This window comes from Poecilia mexicana, unplaced genomic scaffold (genome assembly GCF_051168715.1).
Source record: "Poecilia mexicana isolate PSO_F unplaced genomic scaffold, ASM5116871v1 scaffold_18, whole genome shotgun sequence".
NCBI classification, from domain to species: domain Eukaryota; kingdom Metazoa; phylum Chordata; class Actinopteri; order Cyprinodontiformes; family Poeciliidae; genus Poecilia; species Poecilia mexicana.
In genome coordinates, this window is record NW_028263387.1 from 991052 (window position 1) to 1017130 (window position 26079).

The 26079-nt window shown below is 41.9% G+C and overlaps 1 protein-coding gene across 5 annotated transcripts in view; it reads left to right on the forward strand.

The window, feature by feature from the left end:
- The window catches only part of ablim2 (actin binding LIM protein family, member 2), a 264772-nt gene that overhangs the window by 222115 nt on the left and 16578 nt on the right, over positions 1–26079 (forward strand). For 4 of the 5 annotated variants that reach the window (XM_088015821.1, XM_088015825.1, XM_088015822.1 and 1 more), the window contains 5 exons: positions 1962–2039; positions 2723–2866; positions 7133–7250; positions 7641–7928; positions 20667–20774. In XM_088015821.1, coding sequence (XP_087871947.1) covers positions 1962–2039; positions 2723–2866; positions 7133–7250; positions 7641–7928; positions 20667–20774 — 736 coding nt within the window. The remainder of the gene's footprint in view (positions 1–1961; positions 2040–2722; positions 2867–7132; positions 7251–7640; positions 7929–20666; positions 20775–26079) is intronic. The other variant, XM_088015824.1, reaches the window with a different exon arrangement.

The following is a 26079-nucleotide window of genomic DNA, read 5'->3' on the forward strand; positions in this document are numbered from 1 at the left end:
CAGACCCTCACAACACGTTTGGGCCTGCCAGGTCTGACCGGCTTCCTCTCCCACCACCGGAGCCAACTCACCACCAGGTCTGTGGACAGCTCTGCACCTCTCTTCACCCAAGTGTCCAAGACATACGGCTGCAGATCCAATGAAACGATAACAAAGTCGATCATCGAACTGCAGCCTAGGGTGTCCTGGTGCCAAGTGCACATATGGGCACCCTTATGCTTGAACATGGTGTTCGTTATGGACAATCCGTGATGAGCAACAGAAGTTCAACAACAGAACACCACTCGAGTTCAGATCGGGGAGCTGTTCCTCCCAACCACGCCCCTCCAGGTCTCACTGTCATTGCCCACATGAGCTTTGAAGTCCCCGAGTAGAACAAGGGAGCACTCTCCAGTACCCCCTCCAAGGACTCCATGAAGGGTGGGTAATCTGAACTGTTTGGCCCATAAGCACAAACAACAGTCAGAACCCATCCCCCCACCCATAGGCGGAGGGAGGTCTCCCTCTCGTTCACCAGGGTAAACTCCAACTTACAGGCACCGAGATGGGGGGCAACATCCCCATCTCGGCGCCTGATGCCCACTCCTGCCCGGCGCCTCTCACCTTGGGCAACTCCAGAGTGGGAGTGTATCCAGCCCCTCTCAAGGAGACTGGTTCCAGAACCAGAGCCATGTGTTGAGGTGAGACCGACTATTTCTAGCCGGAACCTCTCAGCCGCGCACACTAGCTCTGGCTCCTTCCCCACCAGAGAGGTGACATTCCACGTCCCAAGATCCAGCTTCTGCAGCCAAGGATCAGACCGCCAGAGCCCCCTCCGTTGGCCACCACCCACCCCACACTGCACCTGACCCCTTTGGCCCTTCCCACAGGTGGTGAGCCCATTGGAAGGGAGACCTATGTCTCCTCTTTGGGCTGAACCCGGCCTGGCTCCATGGGTAAAAGCCCAGCCACCAGGCGCTCTCCATCTTGCCCCACCTCCAGGCCTGGCTCCAGAGTGGGGTCCCCGTGACCCGCGTCCGGGTGAAGGAACATGAGATCCATTGTTATTGATCATCATAAAGGGTCTTCGGGCTGCGCTTGGTCTGGTTCCTTATTAATTTATCATTTTCCTATTTTCCTTATTCATTTCTGCTTCTTTATGATGATGAGGAGGGGAGGTGTCTTTAGGCTACAACGTCTCCCAGTTGGTTAGCTAGCATCACACTCTGCGTTGCTGCAAGAAAGATGGCAACCTACCAACAAGTTATCAGTGAGCTGGAGCTTGGCAACTTTATTAGAAAACAGTGTTATAACTCCTGATTTTCTTCTTTTTTGTGTGGAAGCTCAGACAGAACATGTGTTTCAATTAGTGGGTCTCATGGACTCAGAGGTTCACTGTCAGGATTTTCATAGTTTGGACCAAAATGATAAATGAAAACGGAAATTAGCCTCACTCTTTTTAAACTTTTGACCTAGCAACAGCTGCAGATTTAAGATGAAAGTTTGATTCTTAACTTTAAAAGTTATTAAACATTGCAGTTGTTTTTCAAAGAAATAGTTTTAACCCTCCAGTGGTCTTAAGAGACAGTGTCGCTGAGACCCCATGAGTTTTTTACTCTGTGTGAGGTCCATGTGCACTGTGCTTTTGAAAATTGACAGCCTGACGGAAAAGCAGACTAGACTGGACTGTTCCGTTCCAAGGGTGTGTCCACCTACACCATTCTTTCTCAGACTGTGGTCCGCAGGCGCCTCCTAGTGGACAATCGAGCTCTACTTGTGTTTCCCTTTTTGCTAATGTATCCCTCAGGAAGCAGGACACTAAAACACTGAAACTAAAACTGAACTGACGTCCAGATGACTTTGCGCTTTCAAACCCTTAATTAAGCCATTGTTGACAGTGATTCCACTGAGTGTCTGAATGTGCTATCTTTCTTAGCTGTTCAGCCTGCAGTGGGATTAAACAGCGAGTGTGTGTGTTTCAGGTAACCCGGACTTCCTCTGAGAGCATCACTTCAGTTCCTGCATCCAGTGCCTCTGGCTCGCCCAGCAGAGTCATCTATGTAAGACCGCTCACTGTGCTGTAGCTTTAATATGTTCTAAAAAGTTATCTTTGTGTTGTTTGAACAAAGAACTGGTTAAAGACATTCTCTGTCAGAGTTGACACCTATTAAACACAGCAAATAACACAGGAAAGACAAGAGAAAGTTAGATTCTGAATACTCGCGAGGAGAACAGACAGAGATGTGCTTTCAGTTACAAATCTCCTACCGCTCTGAAAGCACATTTGCCTGCCCCTCTCTTTTTATTGTCTTTAGGATCCCTGATCACACAGAGCGCTGTAACTCTAAAGGGAGGGGGGAAAGACACTTCATCACACAGTCACAGCGCCAAGATTATCACTAACTAACAACACAATCTATCTCACACTAGCTTATCTAGTTCCTGACCCAGGATCAAACAGGACAAGTTGTGAATCTTCACGGCGATGGTTTTATAGCTATCTTAACAGCTCAAAGCAGGGCGTTCTGAGTTCTGCGTTCTGAGTGCTGTCTCTGCTCTTCTTCAGAGAGGCCCTCTGAGAAAGGAAATCAGAGTGATTAACAATACAGAAACATTTCTTAAAAGATATGACTAAAACAAATAGGGGGTTACCCTAACCCTAACCCTATTTGTTATAAAAGTATAGTAAATAGTTGATAATACTACAAAATACCTAACATTCTCCTTGTTTTCTGGTTGCTAGGCCAAACTAGGAGAGGAGATGCTGGACTATAAGGACCTGGCAGCACTTCCAAAGACAAAGGCTATCTATAACATCGACAGGCCTGACATGCTTTCCTACTCTCCTTATATCAGCTACCCATCTGAGGAGAGGCACTATGGAGAGGTACGATACTTTCTTTCAGTTCACAGATCATTTTTGTTAAGAGTTACAGAGTGAATATTGAAATCAAAGGCCCTAGTCTCCTACAGCAGGTAGAGTTGATGCAGATAACTTTAGGCCTCTTAATTTTGCAGAACTGTTGCAACATGTTGGTTCATTTGAGGGGTTTGCAATTTTTCACAGAACAACTGCATTTATACTCACATTAAATTAAGCACAGATTGACTACCAAATTTCAAATCACATTTTATTTGTATAGCACCTTTCAGTTCAAGGTATTTCAAAGTGCTTTAGATAATAAAAACACAAAAATACAGTCATAGAACACAGAGTCAACAATATTACATTTTGTCATCATTACAAATCAGATTATTGATTGTTTCATGATTGTGTTTCAAAAGCAAGTCTACACAGGTAGATTTTTAGTCTAGATTTAAAGGAACTCAGTGTGTTGGCAGTTTCCCAGTTTTCCAGAAGTTTGTTCCAGATTTGTGGTGCATAGAGGCTGAATGCTGCTTCTCAATGTTTGGTTCTGGGGATGCAGAGCAGACCAGAACCAAAAGACCTAAGACTTCTGGAAGGTTGATACAACAGCAGCAGATTTTTAATGTATTGTGATGATAAACCGTTCAGTGATTTATAAATGAACAGTATTTTAAAGTCTATTCTCTGAGCTGTAGGGAGTGATGTGATCTTCCTGGTTTTAGTGAGAACACGAGCAGCAGTGTGGATCAGCTGCAGCTGGAGAATTGATTTTTTTAGGCAGACCTGCAAAGACACTGTTGCAGTAATTAATGCAACTGAAGATAAACACATGGATGAGTTTAGATCTCGCTGAGACATTAGTCCTATGATCCTGCAGATGTTCTTCAGATGATAGAAGGTCGATTTTGTAACTGCCTTTATGTGACTCTGAAGGTTCAGGTAAGAGTTCATCACTCCACCCAAATTGACTGCTGGTTTTTATGTTGACTGAATAGACAAGAAAAGACGGAACAAGGCAGGACAGGGCAAGGTAAGGCAAGATATTTTACATGATGCGAACATAAAACTGGAAAAACAAGCATCAAGCATTATATTTTCTCAAATGTTATGAAATATTGGGATGAAGACAAGAATTAAGCAGGTCTTTATGAGTGAATAAAAAGAATGGTTGACTCATCTGTTGTTAAGTAGTAAAAGGCACAGGGAACAAGTTAAATATATGAAGATGCTGGTAATTTTTTTTCCTTAATTCATTAAATGCTAGTGAAATGGAGGTAATCAGTAGTCTGTTGCTAAGCTAATTATGCTAAATGGTTTATAATCTTACACAGTCTACCCACCTCTCTTGGAGAAAACTGGGTTATAAATTAACACTCTTGCCTTTTTCTCTCTCCTTCTCTATTTTGTTTTTGAAAACCTGATTTTATAACTTTTCTTAGCAGCATGGTAACTGCCGGTCTTTCATGGCAGCTGTAGTTTCTACTGACAGCAGCTGCATCACTGTTAAGCGCTCCAAGCAGGAACGAACCATTTCATCCAGATTCGGGGGAGATCAGGGCAAAAACGGATGTGTGTTTTTTGGTCTGGGAGGGGTAACATTAAATTTTTACTGCTACAAACAATCTTTGAAAATACAATATGATTAATTTTGTATTTGACAGGATCCCGTTTTTTTATTTTATTTCTATGAACAAAATCTAAATAATTAAATTGTGGAGGGCCCCCTACCGGTCAGGGCCCCTAGAATTGTCATCACTTTTCACCCCTTTACCGAGCCCCTGGTCACATGTGAGTGGAAGTCAGCAGAGTCAGACTGGGGAAGCTCATTACACTCTACACATAACAATAAGGATCACAACGCAACTTACAACAAATACACATAAACATATGTGAACTAAAACACAGAATCGTTAACATACTACGGTGGCCGACAGGTGCAAATGCGCAGCAAACACGAACAAAACAAATACAACAAAGAAAAGACGCAAACAAATAAGACCACAACCACAAAAAAGAGATGCAAAAAAATATAAAAATAAAAACTGAAATCGGAAATGTTCCAGACCATTAGAGCAGTTGTGTCCGAATTGACAGTCTGCATCCTTTCAAGCTTATTCTTTCATGGGCTTGAGAAACGACCCGGTCTACGGTAGAGGGATCCTTCGAAGGCAGAGAGCATTGCAGAGAGAAGCTGTAGCCTTCAGCTAGCTGCCTAGCCTCCACCTCGGCGTTATGTTGCTTAGCAACCATGACACAACATGATTTATACAATGTTTGTAGGCGAGAATGTAGATGTATCACATTTCTGCTCTGTTCATCAGCGCATCACCTAATTGCAATATTGCTCCAACATTTTGCATCTCTTCTCTGTTGCATTTGTTTTTCTCGTGTTTGCTGGGTGTTTGTACCTGTCGGCAGGGGTGCGGTATAGGGGGGGAAAGTGATGACAATTCTAGGGGCATTGACCAGCAGGGTTTATTTATTTATTGTTCATAGAAATTAAAAAAAAAATGGGGCCCTGTCAATTACAAAATTAATCATATCGTATTTTCAAAGATTGTTTTTGTTGTGTCTTTACTCCAACATAGTATATTTAAAAAAAGGATTCAACTCGAAGGTAAAATGAACGTGACTTCTTTACTGAGCTTCACTTTAGTCTCAATGTTACACATATCAATACACTGGTGGATAGGTAACTCAGTAGCTAGGGGAGTGGTTCTGCTGAAGTAAATCAACCATTTAGCATAATTAGCCTAGCTACAGACTACTGATTACCTCCATTTCACTAGTATTTAATGAATTAAGGAAAAAAAATACCAACATATTCATATAACTTGTCCCTTGTACCTTTTAGCACTTAACAGATGAGTCAATCAGCAGCAGCTCTAACCCATGTCCCTCCGAACCTGCCCTCTCCTAAGTTAAATTAAAGCTGCAGTATGTAACTTTTATATAAATATGTTTTTTTTCCCACATATTTGTTAAAACTGTCATTATGTTGTGACAGTTTGATATGAGAGGTAATCTGTGAAAAATCTATTTCCTCAGCTTCCTCCCGGTGCTAGAAACAACCAGTCAGTGGCAGGAGAGTTTTAGAGCTGTCAATCACAATCTCGTGTGGCTGCTCATCCTTCTTCCCCTTTGCTCTATGCTATTCTGCAGCTAGCATAGCCTGTTGTAAATGCTTAGCATAGCTACCAGTAATAGATAAACAATTTTCCTGTAACAATAAGTTGTTTCTCCACCATTAGCACATTTAGCAGTGAGTGAATGAGGTTGATTGAGGCCTGGAGCAGAATTTGACTTGGAGACAGGGTTGGAACTGCATACTTTCTGAGGTGTATGTGAACATGTCATCAGCGCCCCACCCCCAAGGTTTAATATGTCCATACAACTCTCCCTTATTCATGCACTTATAAATTACAGTAATTAAATTAAAACCATCGGTTTTTGTTGCCTCCCTAATGTTATTATTCCTTCCTGATATGTGTATAAATTGCAGCTTAGAAAGCAATTAAAGAATGAAACAAAAAATAGGGCAATATTTTATTATTTAATATATAAGTGGGCCAAAGAGCCACTTCTGCCAGCCTCTAGAACTACCTATGGGCTGCAGGTCTGAGGCATTTTGTTAGCATGTTTTCCTTCATTCTTATAGCTTAATAGGAAGTCAGGTTATCCAAACTGGCAACCCACGTTAATAAAATAATAGTGAAATAACATTGACAACAAAACACAGTATTTATAAAAGATAAAAATATTTTTCCTACATAGAAAGCCCCAACAAACTAATGTTTGAAAAGAAGCTAATAAGTGGAAATTGTTACATTTTCTTATTAGAGAGGCAAAATTTTCAATTTATACTAGTAGAAGAAATAAATTAATCAGTGTTAAAGGGGAAAACGTTGACACTGTGTTTACTTTGATGGTAATATCCTCCATCCCCCGGTAAAATCTGAATTTATGTTTAATTTCACATAAATTCTGACTGAGCTTTTCTCTCTGTGGTATTTTAACAAAGTTGTGTGTTCTGTGGTTGATGGACAGTTAGTTTTTAACTCTGCGTTTATGTAAATGTTAGGGTAAACTCGGTCAAAATGTGTATTTTTTGAAAAATAAATGTGTTAAAATCAAATCATTTGTCCTGTTGTTCTTTTGTTCTTGCTTTTTTCTTTCATTCATCAGGAGTATTTCATTGATGGAATTTCCCTACATTCTTGGGTTCATTTGCAGCGTAGAACAAAGGCAGGTAGATGACTTTCTCTTGTCTGTTTTTGTATCCAGGGTGATGGGGAGAAGTCACCCCGTCAGCGGAGGCCCTCAAGCCCCAGTTCCAACAGCTCTCTGGGGGGGTATGGACGGTACACCCCGTCCCGTTCCCCTCAGAACTACAGCAGACCAGGTAATAACCCCACTGTGCCATGATTCTTTAACCTGTGAAAGAGTAAACTTGATTTGTAAAACAGAGATTCTAAGGGATATGGGCAATATCGCCATGGATGTTCATCGCTGTTGGTGATAGTGTTTTCTCTCAATGCATCTGCTTCAAACAAAGCAATAGAAACAATAGCTAAACATTTTCATTTTAAGCTGCCAGTTTTGAATTAAAGTGCCATTAGACATTTTCTAAATGTCTAATGGCATTTTGTTGTTGTTTTTTTTTTGGGGAAACTGTAATTATCTAACTTAGAACATATTTGGGAAAACGCTAAGTTCTTTGGACTGAAGAGTTGGACAACTCAATAGGGTTTTGACAAATATTTCCACGTTTCTTATGTAATTGGACATCCAGGACCAGAAGTACACATGGGTGCTAAATACATCAGCCTGGCCCGTGATTCCAGTTCCCTCCTTTCACCTAAACCCTTCCTGGGTGGTGTAAGGAACCCCTCCACCTTGGCAAGGGATACCTCCTCCCTCCCAGCACACTGCTCTGACAGGGCTGAAGGGAGTGGGGGTGCTGTAGGCATTGACAAGTACTCACCAACACCTCTAAGTGGCAGTGCAAGCTTGTCTTTACATCTGAACCCTACAACCCTGGCAATGCTCCAGCAGCACAACTACATCCCTTATTTCAGAGGTATCAAAGCATGTTTGAGACGGAGTGACTGGAGGAGTTGCTGGGATTGTTGCTGCTGTCAGCCTTAAGAAAGGAAAACAAACTAGCAAAAGCTGTAATGTGATATACCTAAAATCTGTCAAACCTTAGTAGAAAAGCTATAAATCTCTTGGAAAGATGATGTGGGTTTCAACAAAGCAGCAACATGCCTGCCAACTCTATTTTTCGTCTTGCCACCAAGGCCCTCATGAATGGGAGTGCTGTTAAAGGCTTTCTGAATTAACTGTTAACCCTGGGTTGTGGTTTAACATGGATTCATTGTATGTTGGAAACTCTTAATCTGTGGATTCTTTAACTATAGATTGATGACCTACTATTGGAAACAGAATATCTTATTACATGGGGCTATATTCACTATTTTTCAAGCCATAAAGATTCATGTTTTTTATTTTTTTCAAACTAAAGCCATGAAACTGATAATGCTATTCACGATATCACACACTCATAAAATCAACATCACAAACCAGCACTGTAACTAGTCACCCTCTGAAACCCCTGCTGAAAGGCTTGTCCAACAACTTTCCTGGGCCTCATCTTCTCCCCATTGCTTGATGTCCCTCACGCCTCAGGGTTCAAACAGGACCCCGTTCCCGGTCCTAAGCCTAGGACATCCCTGCACCTCAGTTTACCACCTCCCAACGGTAAAGACACCATTAGTCTTTCTCTTGTTTGTGTCTCTTCTCCCCCTTGTGGAGTAGTTCGGAGATTTTGTGATGTTGTTGTTTGGTATCGTGGTGTTGCTGAGTTTCATGGGATTCCTCAAAGAATATTCACAGGACCATTGACTTCTTGTATTCTGCTTGCTCTATTCACTTGTGTTTGTGGACGTGGTGTTGTGGTGCATGGTTTAACTCAATGTAGAAGTTCTAATTGTGATGCTTTTTCATTTGACATTTATTTTTATTAAGGTTGGGGATTTCATTTTGTGTCGACCTGTTTAGATTACTGTCCCCGTTGTTTGCCAGCCTTTGACATTTTATCAACTATTCATCTGAATAACTGAATAATCCCTATTTATGTGCCATATGGCCTTATCTTCTTAATGTTCAACTCTAGCTGTGTTCATTTGAATGTCTTGTTATATATCAGACAACTGGCTCAATTTGAAATTCTTATTTTTTTTCTTAATGTTTTGTTAAAGATTTTCCACAAGGACAGATCACCTCACTTTTGACTCAAGAATCTTGTTTCTGTTAGGTTCAGATGGTGTTGTTCCAGAAGTTCTCTTGTTTTATGCAGTTAATCAAACCAAATTGTTGCTGTCATGTACTTTTTTTATACAAATGAACCTTTCCCCTTGTCTTGTCAGACAACCTGTACCTTTTCTACCGTTTTCAAATAACTATCTTGCGACTTCAGCCCAGTAGTCTAAAATGCAATTCTAGAGTTTGGAACAGTTCATGTAAACTTTTTTGAATATAAACATCCCCTTTCCAGCAACCAGCTTCCAAAGATTACTTGCAGTAATTTTTTTAATTTCAATTTCACCTTAATGGGGCAGCATCATTCCAAAACGACTTCTTTGAGCTTTACATCATGATATGTTATTCCCTCATCAAAAATTATTAATTATTTCATTCATGTCTGATAAATCCTTTAATGTACATGGCAATCATTCAGATGTGTAAAATGCCTAGTTGGATCTAGTCCCACCTTGGATCTAGTGCAGTGTCCAAGCTCCTACAGACTAGCCAGTAGCTGCTTCTCAGTGCAATGCTGGTAAAAACACTGTTAAAGGGTTATCAGAGAGGGACTATTGTGATGACTTCCTGAAGGTAGAGTTGTGATGTGTTTTTCAAGAGGCAGAAGCCAAATTTCAAGGTGTTAAATCAGGAAGTGAAATTTCTTTTAAGTTTATATATATATATATATATATATATATATATATATATATATATATATATATATATATATATATATATACATATATATATATATATATATACACCAGTGAGGTGCGGTGAGGTTCATAGCTGGTGAGGCACTGACTTAATTACCGGATTTACAAATCTAGACCCCTGCATGTTATTGTTTACATAAGGAAATTTCGTGCATGCGTACAATGCTGGAGGGCAAAAAGATTATTCTTTAACATCTGATGCTTAGCCGCGCTGCCGCCGCAGAATAATTCCGTTATCTCATGTAGATATTATTAATTTCGTGCTGTGCTTAACAGCAAAGGGAGAAACCGTTAAAGTACAACTCAAAACCACGTCGTTCTTGTTGTCTGTATCAGCGCAGCTACTGTATGGCTAGCTCGCTGTTACCATCTCTTACTCTGCAGTTGTGGAGTCACAATATCTGGGATCATTAGCGCCCCCAGCGATGAGGCACGAGAACTGCCTGCCTCACTTCGAAACTGTTCTCTGCCGTTTCTGATCGCTCCTCAGCACACGAAACACGTTACACACACAGTTAGTGACAATAAAACACAGTACATTAAATACATAAAGCTAAGTTATGGAAAATCAGTTCATACATTAAATATTTTTAACCATTTTATTGGCGATGAACAGACAGGAGGAGTATGCTCTCATAGAATGGCAACCGGTGCAGTTAGCGAGAGGTTGCGCAATCCCAGGTGAGGCTCAGCTCGCTGCTGCCTCACTGACTTCGATTCCAAGCATTTGAATGGGAAAATGCGAAAATTCAACGATTTTGAAGAAAAAAAATCATCAGATTTGGTTAACTTAAATGAAAAATAGATACTTTATAGTACAAACCTTAGGGTGGAAATATCTTTATAAATTATTTTATTATAATATATTATTATATATTATTTTTCCATGATGACAGGTGAGGCTCTGCCTCACCTGGCTCCCCCGACCGCACGTCACTGATATATATAAAAAAAAAAAAAAAAATTCCCCTCTCACCCTCCGCGGGTGGTCTCTCTCTTTCATCCTCTGAGCTCGGGTCCTCTACCAGAGGCCTGGGAGCTTGAGGGTTCTGCGCAGTATCTTGGCTGTGCCTAGAACTGCACATTTCTGGACTGAGATGTCTGATGTTGTTCCTGGGATCTGTTTGAGCCACTGCTCCAGTTTGGGGGTGACTGCCCCGAGGGCCCCGATGACCACAGGCACCACTGTGGTCTTCACCTTCCAGGCCTTCTCCAGTTCCTCTCTGAGGCCCTGGTATTTCTCCTGTTTCTCGTGCTCCTTTTTCCTGATGTTGTGGTCACTTGGTATTGCTACATCCACCACAACGGCTTTCCTCTGTTCTTTATCCACCACCACAATGTCCGGTTGGTTCGCCATTACCATTTTGTCTGTCTGGATCTGGAAGTCCCACAGGATCTTAGCTCGGTCATTCTCCACCACCTTTGGGGGTGTTCCCCACTTTGACCTCGGGGCTTCCAGTCCATATTCGGCACAGATGTTCCTGTACACTATGCCCGCCACTTGGTTATGTCGTTCCATGTACGCTTTCCCTGCCAGCATCTTGCACCCTGCTGTTATGTGCTGGACTGTCTCAGAGGTCTCCTTGCACAACCTACACCTTGGGTTTTTGTCGGTGGTACATCCCATGTAGGGGCTTGTCCTCCCATGATGGTTCCTCCAGCACCTCGTCCTCTGTTCCCCATTGCCTGAGACATTTGCTGAGCACATCGTCCGTTGAGGCTTTGTCCTTGTCCTTTGTATTTATGGATCTTGGATGTTTCATCCTGGACAGTGGCTCTCACACTCACTAGTCCTCTGCCTCCTTCCTTACGGCTTGTGTACAGTCTCAGGGTGCTGGATTTGGGGTGGAACCCTCCATGCATGGTTAGTAGCTTCCGAGTCTTAACATCCGTGGCCTTTATCTCTTCCATTGGCCAGCTAATTATTCCGGCAGGGTATCTGATTACTGGTAAGGCATAGCTGTTTATTGCATGGATCTTGTTCTTGCCATTGAGCTGGCTTCTCAGGACTTGCCTTATTCGTTGGAAGTATTTGGCTGTGGCTCCTTTCCCTGTGACCTCATCGAGGTTGCCATTTGCTTGTGGTATTCCCAGGTACTTGTAACTGTGCTCTATGTCTGCTATTGTTCCTTCTGGGAGTGAGACCCCTTCTGTGCGGACGACCTTCCCTCTCTTTGTAACCATCCGGCCACACTTCTCTAGTCCGAATGACATCCCAATGTCAGTGCTGTAGATCCTGGTGGTGTGGATCAGTGAGTCGATGTCTCGCTCGCTCTTGGCGTACAGCTTGATGTCATCCATGTATAGGAGGTGACTGATTGTGGCCCCATTCTTGAGTCGGTTGATGATTTGGCTGAGGGGGTTCAGTTGGTGTTTGGCTCCTCTGCTATTTATGCCGATGCCCTTCTGTGCCGTGCTCATGTATTTATCCATGTGCCCGCTATGATGCCTGACATGAGCTTCCATGTTGTAGAGAGACAGGTTATCGGCCGATAGTTGGATGGGACTGAACCCTTTGAGGGATCCTTCTGGATCAGGATTGTTCGCCCTTCAGTTAACCATTCAGGGTGAGTCCCATTCTGTAGCAACTGGTTCAGTTGAGCTGCCAGTCACTCATGGAGGGCAGTGAGTTTCTTTAGCCAGTAGGCATGGATCATGTCAGGCCCTGGTGCTGTCCAGTTTTTCATACCTGAGACTCTTTCTGATGTCATCCATTTCCCATATGCCTTTCCTCTCCAGCCTTGGTGGGTCTGTTATTACCCTGCCATTGAGAGTACACTTTAGCTGGTTGGGTGGCTTCATTCTCTCTTGTGTATCTCTTTAGGCGGCTGGCCAAGGCTTGGAGCCTTTGTTTGGCAGTTTCGAGTGCTTCAGGTATGGGCATCTGGCTGTACTTCTTAGGTACTGATCTTTTCATTGCACCTCTTTGGAGCTCTGACAGTTGGCTCACTTCCCTCCTTGTTATCTTGATCTTAGCCTCTAACCGTCTTTTCCAAATTGGGTCATGGTTGCTCTTATAGCCAAGCATCTCAAGGATCACTGATGCTGAGTTGTATATCAGTTCATTGGTTTCAGTTATGGTGTTGGTAGGGATCATTCACATCTTCAATGAGACTTTCTGATGGTACTTCACTCAGCCGTTGTCTGGTGTTCATTCGGGCCATGATTCTCTCTCTCAGGTCAGTTGCTGCCTCGTTCAGCTCAGATGGTTCGTTCATTACTGGGGCTACATACCCAGTCTCTGGCCTGACCTGGCGTCCTGGCTCCTCCCCCCTTTGTGTTGTACCTCGTCAATCTCAAGTTGTGATAGCAGTTGCCGTTTGCGGATGTTGGAAGACTGAGCTACTAGTTGTTTGGCAGTTAGTGTCGACTGGGGATGTCGAAGTATCCATTCCTCCCACAGTCTTTGCATGTAGCCCCTCTGACTAGGGTTACTTGAGTAGTAGCATTCCAACAGATCCATGTTTTCATCTCTCGCCCATTTCCGTCTTGTTCCAGTAGCCCATTTTTCATCAAGGTGCTCTGGTTCCCCAGCACCTGACGCAGACCTTGTTTGGCCGGGCGACGTCTTATATATATATATATATATATATATATATATATATATATATATATATATATATATATATATATATATATATATATATATCCCTACCAACACCATAACAGAAACCAAACATCCAAGATCCATAAATACATCAAGGACAAAGCCTCAATGGACGATGTGCTCAGCGAATGTGTCAGACAATGGGGAACAGAGGACGAGGTGCTGGAGGAACCATCATGGGAAGACAAGCCCCTACATGGGATGTACCACCGACAAAAACCCAAGGTGTAGGTTGTGCAAGGAGACCTCTGAGACAGTCCAGCACATAACAGCAGGGTGCAAGATGCTGGCAGGGAAAGCGTACATGGAACGACATAACCAAGTGGCGGGCATAGTGTACAGGAACATCTGTGCCGAATATGGACTGGAAGCCCCGAGGTCAAAGTGGGGAACACCCCCAAAGGTGGTGGAGAATGACCGAGCTAAGATCCTGTGGGACTTCCAGATCCAGACAGACAAAATGGTAATGGCGAACCAACCGGACATTGTGGTGGTGGATAAAGAACAGAGGAAAGCCGTTGTGGTGGATGTAGCAATACCAAGTGACCACAACATCAGGAAAAAGGAGCACGAGAAACAGGAGAAATACCAGGGCCTCAGAGAGGAACTGGAGAAGGCCTGGAAGGTGAAGACCACAGTGGTGCCTGTGGTCATCGGGGCCCTCGGGGCAGTCACCCCCAAACTGGAGCAGTGGCTCAAACAGATCCCAGGAACAACATCAGACATCTCAGTCCAGAAATGTGCAGTTCTAGGCACAGCCAAGATACTGCGCAGAACCCTCAAGCTCCCAGGCCTCTGGTAGAGGACCCGAGCTCAGAGGATGAAAGAGACCACCCGCGAAGGGTGAGAAGGGAATTTTTTTTTTATCTGTGTGTGTGTTCACTAAATCAAACACAGAAGTTGTTACATATATATTGTTACATATATAACACTGGGCTATTAGCCGTTGGTATCTCTGCCACTCTCGGTTTTTCACAAGGATGCAGCCCTGCGTTTCTGTCGAACCATAGATCCGTTCATGCCGAGTTTACGTGCAGCGGCTCTATTTCCCTTCTGTACTACCAGATCGATAGCCCTCAACTTAAAAGCTTCATCAGATGAACTTCTTCGTGTGGGGGTATGAGTTTGAAGAAATTTCTCCATTGTGCCTGCTGCTAGCATGTGCTTGTTTTAAATGAAAATTAGCACTTTCTCCTTTGAGTTCCAATTTTGACTTCCAATGATTCACTTCCTGCTAAAGAGCCCAGTGGCAATTGAATAAAAATCCACAGAAAAGCTGCACCGGGCTACAAGCCACATGGTTCAAAGCCTGGGAAAACAGTAACGGCTTATAGTCTGAAAAATATGGCAGTTAAATCCACTGCACTGCGTGGAGAGATGTGCTGGAGATTTCATTTAATGCTGCTAATGTGGCTTTAGTAGCTCATCCATTTCATGTCTGTTTTTAATAAGGGCCACAGAAACTGTGGTTGCTCAGGTTTATGGGACGAGACTTTCTGATCTCTGCGCGGCTACACGCATTAACTCTAGCTGACTAAGTGGACAAAGCTTTGATATGGTTTGGTCTGTCACGCAACCAGAAAAATAATACTAAAAAATATAAAAAATAATATAATAATCTAAAACCAGCGTGAAGTGTAACTACAAGGAGAGCGTGGAAGCTCCTCACTGAGCTGAACCTGCATGATGAGGTTAGCGCTGGTTGGTTAACCGCTAACACTCTGGCCAACCAGGAACACATACATAAACTTTACAGGGAAGACAGAGTCACATAGAGGGCAGCGTGTAAACGTCACATATAATTCTTTGTTCACAAAGATAAATCATTCTCACCGCTCCCTCAATGCGTACCTCTGAAAGCACGACTACAAGTTATTCCTGCACTTCACACAGAGATGCGCAACCAGAGCTAATGTGGTGGGCTTTAAACTCTTACCTTGATGTGGCGCTCACCAAGGGAAAATAATTCCACACGTGGGGTTCATATAAGTGTCTATACAGGTCAGCCTGTGTCCAGTTTGAGTGAAAGGAGGTGCGCAGCAAGCAGCAGCAGCACATTGTTTGGATCAGAATTAAATTAATTTAGATTTGGTGAAATTATTTTATTGTGGGCTATCTCAGACAGGCCTTCCACAGCTTCCTTTTCTCCGTGCCTGTTGCTGTTGGTGTAAATCCCTTATCGGAGGCCATAAATTCCATGTCCAAACATACAGATGAAATGTTACACAGTGTAAAGCAAAAAATGTAAACTGCTAATTCACTGACTTGTGTTGAGAAATGAGAAATTTTCTGCCTGTTGCTTGTTGTTATCTTGTCTTCCCAGGTCCGTTAATGTCATGTGTAAAAGTGAAACCCCAAAGACAGTCACTGTTCAACTTCACAATCAACCAGAATTTATTCAAACAATCAAATACTTAAAAATCACACCAACAGCTCAACATGGTCATCAGATACCAAAGCCACAAAGGAAGCAAAATGCAAAATACGAAGATGAAGAGACCACCGCATGTGGAAGGAAAAAAGACAGTTCCACTCCAGTGATCTGACTGGCTGTTTTAGCTCAGTTACTTCTTTACACTCTGATAAGTTTCGACGTACTGTTTTAGAGGTGGTCTCTGCCTGCATACAAACAGCACTACGTCATTACGTGCTGTTTGTACACCAGACACCATGCAGGTGTTACCAAGGTCAGGGATGAATCTATCCGCTGTCTAAGCCATTCTCTCTGAATCTATCCGCTGTCTAAGCCATTCTCTCTGAATCTATCCGCTGTCTAAGCCATTCTCTCTGCGCACTTTCCCAGGATACGAATAATAGATATGTTCATTTTATACGGAAACATTTTATTCAAGAAAGCGGGACCGAAGTTTATCAGCTATCTGTGTTTCTCATTTCAAACTGATTCCTGAACCACACAGAGCTCTCCTGACCTCTCTTCTGACCCAGTGCATCAAACAGCAGATTTTGATTATAAAAATTAGTACACATTTCATATAATATCTTCAAATTTTTATAAAACAGACATGAACAGTTTCAATACCAAAACATCTATTATACTCAATATTTTCTGATTAGTTTTTTACCCATTGGGTTATAATGAACTTGTTAAAATTTTCAGGCCAAGTCCATGGTTTCGAAAAAGTTACATACTGCTGCTTTAAGAGTGCATTCACACCAGCCCTGTTTAGTCTGCTTTCATCAAATTCCAGTTTATTTGCCTAGAAAGTCCAGTTCATTTGTGGAGGTATGAATGTGTAATCAAACTCTGATGCAGACCAAAAAAGTGAACTCTGGTCCATAGGTCTCGTTTGGGTTGGTGCAGTTCGAATTCATGCGTGAACACCAAGCGGTTCTTAAAAACATGCCACGTGATTCTATTAACCAGTGTCATTGCTTTTAAATTGCTTTGTATTGTTTTATACTTGTGCATATCAATTAGTTTTATTTTTGTGTAACCAGGTTGTTGTGTATTGCAGACTTCTACCCAGATCCCTCTTGAAAATGAGATCTAAATCTCAACAGGATTTGCCTGGTTAAATAAAGGAAATAAAAATGTTTTAAAAAGCAGATGGAAGACTGCTCCAAAAGCAGAAAGCAGGTCATTCTGGGTAATTACAGCCAAGGTAAAAGTGCATGCCTAGCGCTACCAGAGACAAAAGAAAAATCCTAAAAATGCTAATATCTGAGGCCACTTCATCTACATTTCATGAAGAAGTTTCTTTCATTGATTCTTGGTACAGCGCCACCACAGGTGAGGGGGGTAACAGGTTGCTTAAAGGGTTTGGTTTGTTTGACACAGTGCAGTGCAGGGGCGCTACATAGAGGCGAAAAGTTAGGACAATTCCAACGGCCCTTGACCAACAGGCACCCACATCCCCCGCAGTATATTATTTATTTATTTATTTTTTCTGTTCATGGAAATAAAAAAAAATTGGAGCCCTGTCAATTGCAAAATTAATCATATTCTTTTATTAAAAATTGTTTTTAGCAGTAAAAATTAAATGTTACCCCTCCCAGACCTGAAAGCACACATCCATATTCGCACTGAACACCCCCTGTATCTGCAGGAAATGGTTTGTTCCTGCTTGGTGCGCTTGACAGTGATGGTGTTCAGCAGCAGTGAGCAGAAGACCAGAACTACTGTGACATTTACTATGCTGCTAAGAACAATTATAATGACAGGTTTTCAAAAAATATATATAGAGAAAAAGACAAGAGTGTCAATTTGTAACCCAGTTTTTCTCCAGAGATGCGAGTAGACTGTGAGATTGTCAACCATTTAGCACAGTTAGCTTAGCTATAGACTACAGCCACAGCCCACATGGGCCCTACATGGGCCCTAAATGGACAAACCCATGTGGGCCACCACCATATAGGGCCCATGTGGGCTGTGGCCCTACATGGGCAAACCCATTTGGGGCCATCGTGGAACCCGCGGACAAACCCATATGGGACCCATATGGTCTGCCCTCCTTTTCCCCACATGGGGCCCACCTAGGGATGCTGGCAGGGCTTCCCAAGTGAAATTAAAGCTGCATTATGTAACTTTTATGAAAATATATTTTTTTTACATATTTGTTAAAACTGTCATTATGTTGTGAAAGTATGGCATAAGAGATAATCTGTGAAAAATGTATTTCCTCTGCCTTCTCCCAGTGCTCTTTAGAAACAACCAATCAGAAGCAGGAGGCTGGTTTTAGTGCAGTTAATAATCTCATGTAGCTGCTCATCCTTTCTCCCCCTTGCTGTGTGCTATGCTGCAGCTAGCACAGCCTGTTGTGAATGCTCTGTCTAGCCAGCATAGCGATCAATGATGGCAGATAAACAGTTTTCCTGTAACGACAAGTAGTTTCTCTGCCTTTAGCACAGCAGTGAGTGAGGTTGATTGACAGCGCTACGACCCTCCTCCTAGTTCTGATTGGTTGTTTTTGGCTAGAACGTTGTATTACTTTAGCTAGCAATAGTAGTTCAGGGAGGAGTTGTAGGAGGTTGATTTTTTTCACAGATTATCTGTCTCATAGCAAACTGTCACGACATGGTGACAGCTTTAACAAATATAGAGATAACATATTTTTTGTTAAAGTTGTATACTGCAGCTTGAATGAAATGCAACTACCATTTTTTGAGAAGTCTGAATTGCTTTACTTATGTTTTGCATGTTGCCTATGACTGTTGCTCGTGGGGAGAGACATTTCAGCTAAATCTAATTTTTAAAATTTAAAAAAAAAAACCCTAGTCAAAGCACCCCCCCAGCCTCCGCCACCCTGCCTGCTCATGAGACTAAGACAACGCACATTAGTGGGTGTCCCTTATTTTGATTTCTGAAAGGTGGCAACCCTAGTTGCATGTAAAGTTCACCAGCAGTAAATATTGTGCTAGTATCCAAAGAAAACAAGGCTGTTGCAAGCCTTTAAAATGTGACGCCTTTTATTGGTCAAATAGACTCAAGAAATTGTAACAGCGGGGGTGAGGGGGCAATTTTTTTGTCATGGTACCCAAGACTCCTGGCGGCGCCCTAGGTGCAGGGTGAAAATGAACTGTACCAGATGAAATGTTACAGTCTTGCAATTTTGTTCCCTATTTGAATCGAGTCCATTGGACTGTATGAAAAATCCCTTGAGTAACTGACAAAAAATACCTTTTCTTCTGTTGTGATCTTTTTCTGATAAGATTGTAAAATCTACATGTGTAACTGTCAGCAAAATGTAGAAAATGGTGCCTAGTGGCAGCAGGTATAGTAGAAAGTGAAGAGTTTCAAATTTGAGCCATGTGGTATTCCCCATGATAGTTCAAAAGATAAAATAAAAAGTGCAGATATACAGGGTGGACTGTGATGTAATTTGATATCTATTGCTGGCTGTAGGGTCATGTAATACTTGTAGGATTACTGAACCATGCTTTTTAATGCTAACCCAATTCCTTCTTCATTCTTCAGTAGGAGATGTAACACAGTGCCTAGTGTTCCCACTGGTCATTTGGTGATAAATATCTTCACCACTAAGTATTTTCTTTGTGTAGAGGATCTGTTCCACGTTTAGGCTGACACTAGCAGCTTTCTGAACTTCATGTGTGGAATTCTCAGCATGTGTGTAATGGTGTAAATCAGATCACTTACACATGACACTCTGTTAGTGATCTCATCTACTTGCATCCAGAGTACTGCCAATGAGTTGTTTCCCTATGTGGAGGAGACTGCGTACAGTCAGCTGACACTCTCTCATACTCAGTCACATGCTCCAACTTTCTCTGTGTTTCTCTGGATGTAGAGCATACTTACCGGCCACTTTATTAGGTACACCTGTCCAAGTGCTCATTAATGCAAATGTTGAATCAGCCAATCACATGACAGCAACTCAATGCATTTAGGCAAGTAGACATGGCCAAGACAATCTGCTGCAGTTGAAATCAAGTATCAGAATGGAGAAGAAAGGTGATTTAAGTGACTTTGAACATGGCATGGTTGTTGGTGCCAGACGGGCTGGTCTGAGTGTTTCAGAAACTGCTGATCTACTGGACTTTTCACGCACAACCATCTCTAGGGTTTGCAGAGAATGGTCCAAAACAGAGAAAATATCCAGTAAGTGGCAGTTCTGTGGGCGCAAATGCCTTGTTGATGCCAGAGGTCAGAGGAGAATGGCCAGACTGATCTTGAGCTGATAAAATGGCAACAGTAGCTCAAGTAACCACTCGTTACAACCGAAGTATACAGAAGAGCATCTGTGAACGCACAGTACATCGAACCTTGAGGTGGATGGGCTACAGCAGCAGAAGACCACACCTGGCCACTCCTATCAGCTAACAGGACACTGAGGCTACAATTTGTACAGGCTCACCAGAACTGGACAATAGAAGATTGGAAAAACATTGCCTGGTCTGATGAGTCTCAATTTCTGCTGCAACATTCAGATAATAGGGTCAGAATTTGGTGTTAACATCATGAAAGCATGGATCCATCCTGCCTTGTATCAACAGTTCAGCCTGGTGGTGGTGGTGCAATTAGGTGGGGGACATTTTCCTGTACATAATAGGTTGGGTTATCAAATCACTAGTACAAGTGTTTGTAGCTAGACTTTCTCATTTGGTTTTTTGCAAATATGCTTTCCATAAAGCTATATTTGTTTCCCCTCCTCCACAACCTTTGTAACCTCATTTCCCTTCTCCCTTTATCTCTAACATCCATAATCCATTGGAGGTAGTGAAAGCGGTCGGAGTACTCCCAGCTTATCCACCTACTCTGATGGCAAATCTCCCTCATCTACTTCGACATATGTGGCTGCTCCCCGGCATTTCCACATACCAGGTAGGCCACAGCTGTGCTGTTCATTTTTGGCCACTGTTTTACATTTTCTAATGACGAAGAGGTGAAGCATAAGGTGAGTTCTGGATTCGTTACTAAACAATTTGATGAAAACTAATTTCATATTTAGTAATTAGATCAGTAATGGTTTAATGGTACCCAAGAGCAAAACAGTGTTGCGATTCATATCTGTGTTGAAGGTGATAGTATCTCTAACCTTGATGGTTAGAGATACTATCACCATCTGCATTGGAGTCCCAATGCAGATGGGACTCTTGTCCATCTGCATTGGGACAAGAGTCCCAATGCAGATGAGTTGATTAATGAAGATTAGCTAACCCAAAACATTGGTTTTAAATAAATCTGCTGCTGTCATATTAAAAAATACTTGTGATTTTGGCACAGGTGTGAGAAAATGAACTAGATTTTGTGATACATGAAGTCCTGTCCTGTCTTTGAAGTGAGTGTCGATTTCATTCCCCTTTTCAATAGAGCATTTATATTTGGTGTAATAATGTGAAATTCAATGTTATGCTACAAAGTAGAACAAGCTGTCAGTTTCACTTTCAATTTCAAGCATTTGGCATCCTGGAGTGAGAGGACGTATATTATTACAGACTTCATAGTGTAGTGTGAATTATGTAGCAATGGTGCAGTTTACGTTGTGTACGCAAGTTGCAGCATTTGACTTGTATTCAAACCTTGTGGTAGGCTTGCTTATCTGGTGACCACTCCACCATAACGAACATCAAAACAACCAATGCGCTCCTTTAAATCTGTCAAGAAATAGACATGTAGTAGCAGCTTGCTTTGACTTAATTGATTTCACTTTAAAAATTGTCATAGGGTGCTTTACTGTTGACTGCACAAATAGACAAGGTTGCAAACCAGTTTTGTCATTTTATTGTACAACTTTAAATAAGCTTGACCCAGACAAGTTGAAGCCATTAATAAATTGGCAAAAACAAGTTGGGAAAACAATTTCAGTTGGTTTGTTCAATACTCCAGTCACTCACTTCCGACATCCATCATAGCATCTTGAATGATTAAGTGACATAGTTGCAAATGGTCAATACTGTAAAATGTGTAGTAGCCCAATGCTAGAGGGTTATTTGGCATTGTGTCTTCCTACCCTACTGAAGTGGAACACATATGCAATACTGCTACACAGGTATTAGTTCTTGAATTAATTCTTTTTTAAAAAATGTTTAATTGGCTCTAGTTGCCTTTATTTGATAGTGAATCAACAGAAAAGTGGGTAATGAGAGAGCAGGAAGAGATGCAGCAAAGGTCATCAGGCCGGGACTCAAACCTGTGACGGCTGCGTTGAGGACCAAGTCCTCTATATGTGGGTTGTGCTTTACCCCTGTGCCACCACAGCACCACGTTCTTGATTTACTTCTTAAAAGATTCTCATTTGGATTGTAAATTATACATTTCTACTTCTGATTCCAATACCGTTTGCTAGCTTACACATTTGAAGCAAACCAGACAAAAAAATGACACCCATGTTGTTTTATTGTAACCTATCTTACTTTTGTGGCATTAATGTGCAACAGTGTCAGCATGGGTCATGTGAGTCTGTGGGTGACCTGTGGATTCGTTGGCATTGTTCATGAATTTCTACAGCGCTAACAACATAAGAGTGTTTTGCTGTAACTGGCGCATTCCTACTGGCCCAATTTACTGGGAGAGCCAGGTATAGGGAATATCCACAGAGCCAGAACATATGAATGAAGCAGCATTCAGCTTCCATGCACCACAAATTTAAAACAAACTTCCAGAAAATTGCAAAACAGCTGAAACACTGGGTGCCTTTAAATCTCAACTTAAAACCCACTTGTTTAGAGTTGCTTATGGAACATAAACAACAATTGGGATTTGAATCCCAACCCGGGTTCAAGCGCTAGAAAGAAAAAGGGTGCAGGTTTAGAGTCTCCCCCTTTTTTATATGAGGTACCCATAAGGGCAGAACTTCAACTCGACAGGAAATTTAATGTGTTTGATTGTTGATTCAATGTTGGATGACTCTGTGTTTTTGTGTTTAATGATGTAAAGCACTTTGAAATGCCTTGCTGCTGAAATGTGCTATACAAATAAAATTTGATTGATATCAATTTGGGGCAAAGTGCCAAGAACATCCAGCACCTGGTAATAAGGGAACAGGTAGTTCCTGGAAAAGCTTGAGAATAATTAAGAGAAGCATTATTAGCATACAGAATGCAGGGAACAAGCACAGATTTACAATATGAACGGGGTATTTTGCCCAAAAATATAGGAGTGTGACCCATCAGTCTAACCTTTGAGTTAGAATAACAGTCAAATTTTACCTTAGGTGAAATGTGAACAGGGCCAATTAAGGATTCCTCAAAGGATGTGTTGGTGACGTGAAGGAACTTTGTGAAGCCTCTGGAACTCTTAAGAGCTGGAAGCGGAGGAGCACCTCCTGTGTGTGTGTGTGTGTGTGTGTGTGTCGATAGGGTGCAGACCCTGAAAGGGAGAAGTCAAAATGTCTGGGAACAAGTCAGAGATGTTTGGATAAGGTTGTGGAATCACCATTGGTGAGTGGCCAGCTAAAGGCATGTGTAAGCAAACATAGCAATTTGACCTGTCCTGAGCCATATACTTAGCATAGTGGTACCACAAATACAAGGTGTAAGCAGTGGAGTATTTAAGTTGCAAGTCAATGGTAGACAGCTATTTAATATTCATGTAAAGAAGAATTCTCCACCTTATCAGAGAAAAATGATCCCCACCACGTGAGTTGGGAACAAGATGAAGGCATGATCGTTGTTATGATGAAATCCCATTTTCTCTTTTTTCCCTGGAACTATTTTAATATTTAATTTAATCTTCACTCCCCAATTCGACCACTCTCCAGTGGATCAGCAATAGTTCTTTGGTTGGGGAGCCTTTTGATGTATTAGAATGAGTGTTTGTTGTTGTTTTTGTCTCTTTTATATTGTTTTGTTTCTTCTCTTTTCCTTTCCTGAATGTCAGCCTATAGGGTGTTGGAGGTTACTAGCACTTAACACCAATTTTAATAATGGTATGTCAGTGATTCAGGAAATCAATGTGACTGTCTGGGGTGTCAGAGGTTACTAGCACTTAACACCAGCAGCAGTAAGGTAATTTATCCTCATTCAGAAAGTTCTGCGTTGTCCTCCTTGGTCTGTTGTCCTGTTGACTGCTGGACAGATTTCTCCTCACCAGGATGGGTGTCTTCTTGAGGCTCCAGTAACCTTTTACAGTGACTGGCGTGAAAAGCTCTGCCAAGCAGAGACCACACATGAGTGTTATTCCAAGGATAAGGGATCCAAAGCAAGGGGCGAGACAGTCTGGTTCTCATGCAGCTGTAGGAAACAACTCCCAACCTTGTACATGTAACCCAAATAACTTTATCTGGTGGGAATATACAAGAAATTAGAATAAACATAGAGCAATATAACTAGCAGGAATTACCTTAAAATAATTTTCTACTACAGCGAATAAATCAGCCATAAGGGAGATCATTGTCTTATTTTGCTCCAGAGACACTTCATCCAGTGTTGCAGTTAATACATCACTCTCAACATGAATGTGGATTTTTCTAAAAACTGATGGTACCATGTATTCCTTGAAATGTCCTGCTTCAAATAACCATATCAGGGTTTCTCCCAGAAAACTTGTTGAGCCCGGTGGTCCGGGCGTTGAAGCGGTCCATCGTGTTTTTGTATTTAAAGATGTTAAGTAGACAAGAAATGTAAAAATATTACTGGCTAATTACATGTTACAGGAAAACAGTGCGAGTGAAATGCTATTTAAACCCACAACTAGTCTTAAAAATAACAAATTAAAAAATATAATTAAAATGAATATCAATTATTTGCACTTCTGTTTAATCCAAAGTAAGTCAGCGGCTTCATAAGCATTTATTAGCCCATAAATGTGAATATTTTAACGCAGACCACAGATACATAAATGTAACATTTGTTTATTGAGATGATCAATGCTGCTAAATTTCATTTGATGGTATCAGCATACATAAATTAAATTAAAAGATTTTAAATTGTTTAACATTTAAATGTAAGATTTTAAGGAGCTGGCAAGTTTACTTTGTAAAAGTTCAAAAAACAATATTCATAGTTAGATTGTTTTGTTACCATAGCAACAATCTGATGCTATGAGTTTAATCTTTGAGATCTGTTTGTTCACAAATACAAATTAATAAACTGCAATTATAATTTTTTTTTAGGGTGGCCAATTAAACTATTCCCCCTCTCTCAGATTAAATCTAACACTGTTAGAGGTGCTGATGGTTTTAGCAGAAAGAAAGGCCCCTAAGACAAATTCTGCACCAGGCCTCATAGCCTTGGAGCGGCCCTGTATGAGTTAAATCCTCTGCACTGTGCGCAGAGATGGGCAACAAATGGGAGATTTAATTCAATGCTGCTAATGTGGCTTTAGTAGCTGGTCCATTTCGTGTTTATGGGACGAGTTTCTCAAATTTCCGCGCAGCCTCACACATTAACTCTGTCTATGTGGACAAAGCATTTGATATGGTTTGATGCATCGTATAACTGAAACATAGTACTAAAAATAATAAGAAAATAATATAAAACCAGCGTGATGCATGACTGCGAGGTAAGCGCGAAATCTCCTCACCGACCTGAACCTGATGAGCTTAGCGCTGGTTTGTTAACCATTAATGCTCCGACCAACCGGGAACACATACACTTTATCAGTGCACACAGAGGGCACTGAGTAGCGTGTTAAGCTGTAAAGTCCGCATATAATTCTTTGTTCACAAAGATAAAGCATTCTCACTGCTCCTTAACACGCATCTTTGACAGCGTGACTACAAGTTATCCCTGCAATTCACGTAGAGCTGCACAACCAGAGCTAACGCAGTGGGGCTTAAACTCCTACCTTGATCAAAACCTCTGAAAAGAATCATAATTCCTCACAGGGGGTTGATGTAAATATCCATACAAGTCAGCCTGTGTCCAGTCTGAGTGAAAGGAGGTGCACGTGATCACCGCTGAGTTAAACTTAAGACATGCAGCTGCTGCAGCGCGCCAGGCAACGCGCAGAGGCACCAGCGGTGTGATTGGTGCATAAACTATAAACTCTAGAACAGTGGTTCTTAACCTCTGGGGTTCGATCGAACCCCAGAGGTTCAATGAGTCGGTCTCAGGGGTTCGGCGGAGCTTCTGCCGCAGAGGCAAAGACACACTTGTGCAAAGTTGTGATGACGCCCCGCTTTGCCATCACTTGCTGTAGAGGATCAGGTTACATTCCTTAGCCAATCAGAGCTGCGGAGGAGCAC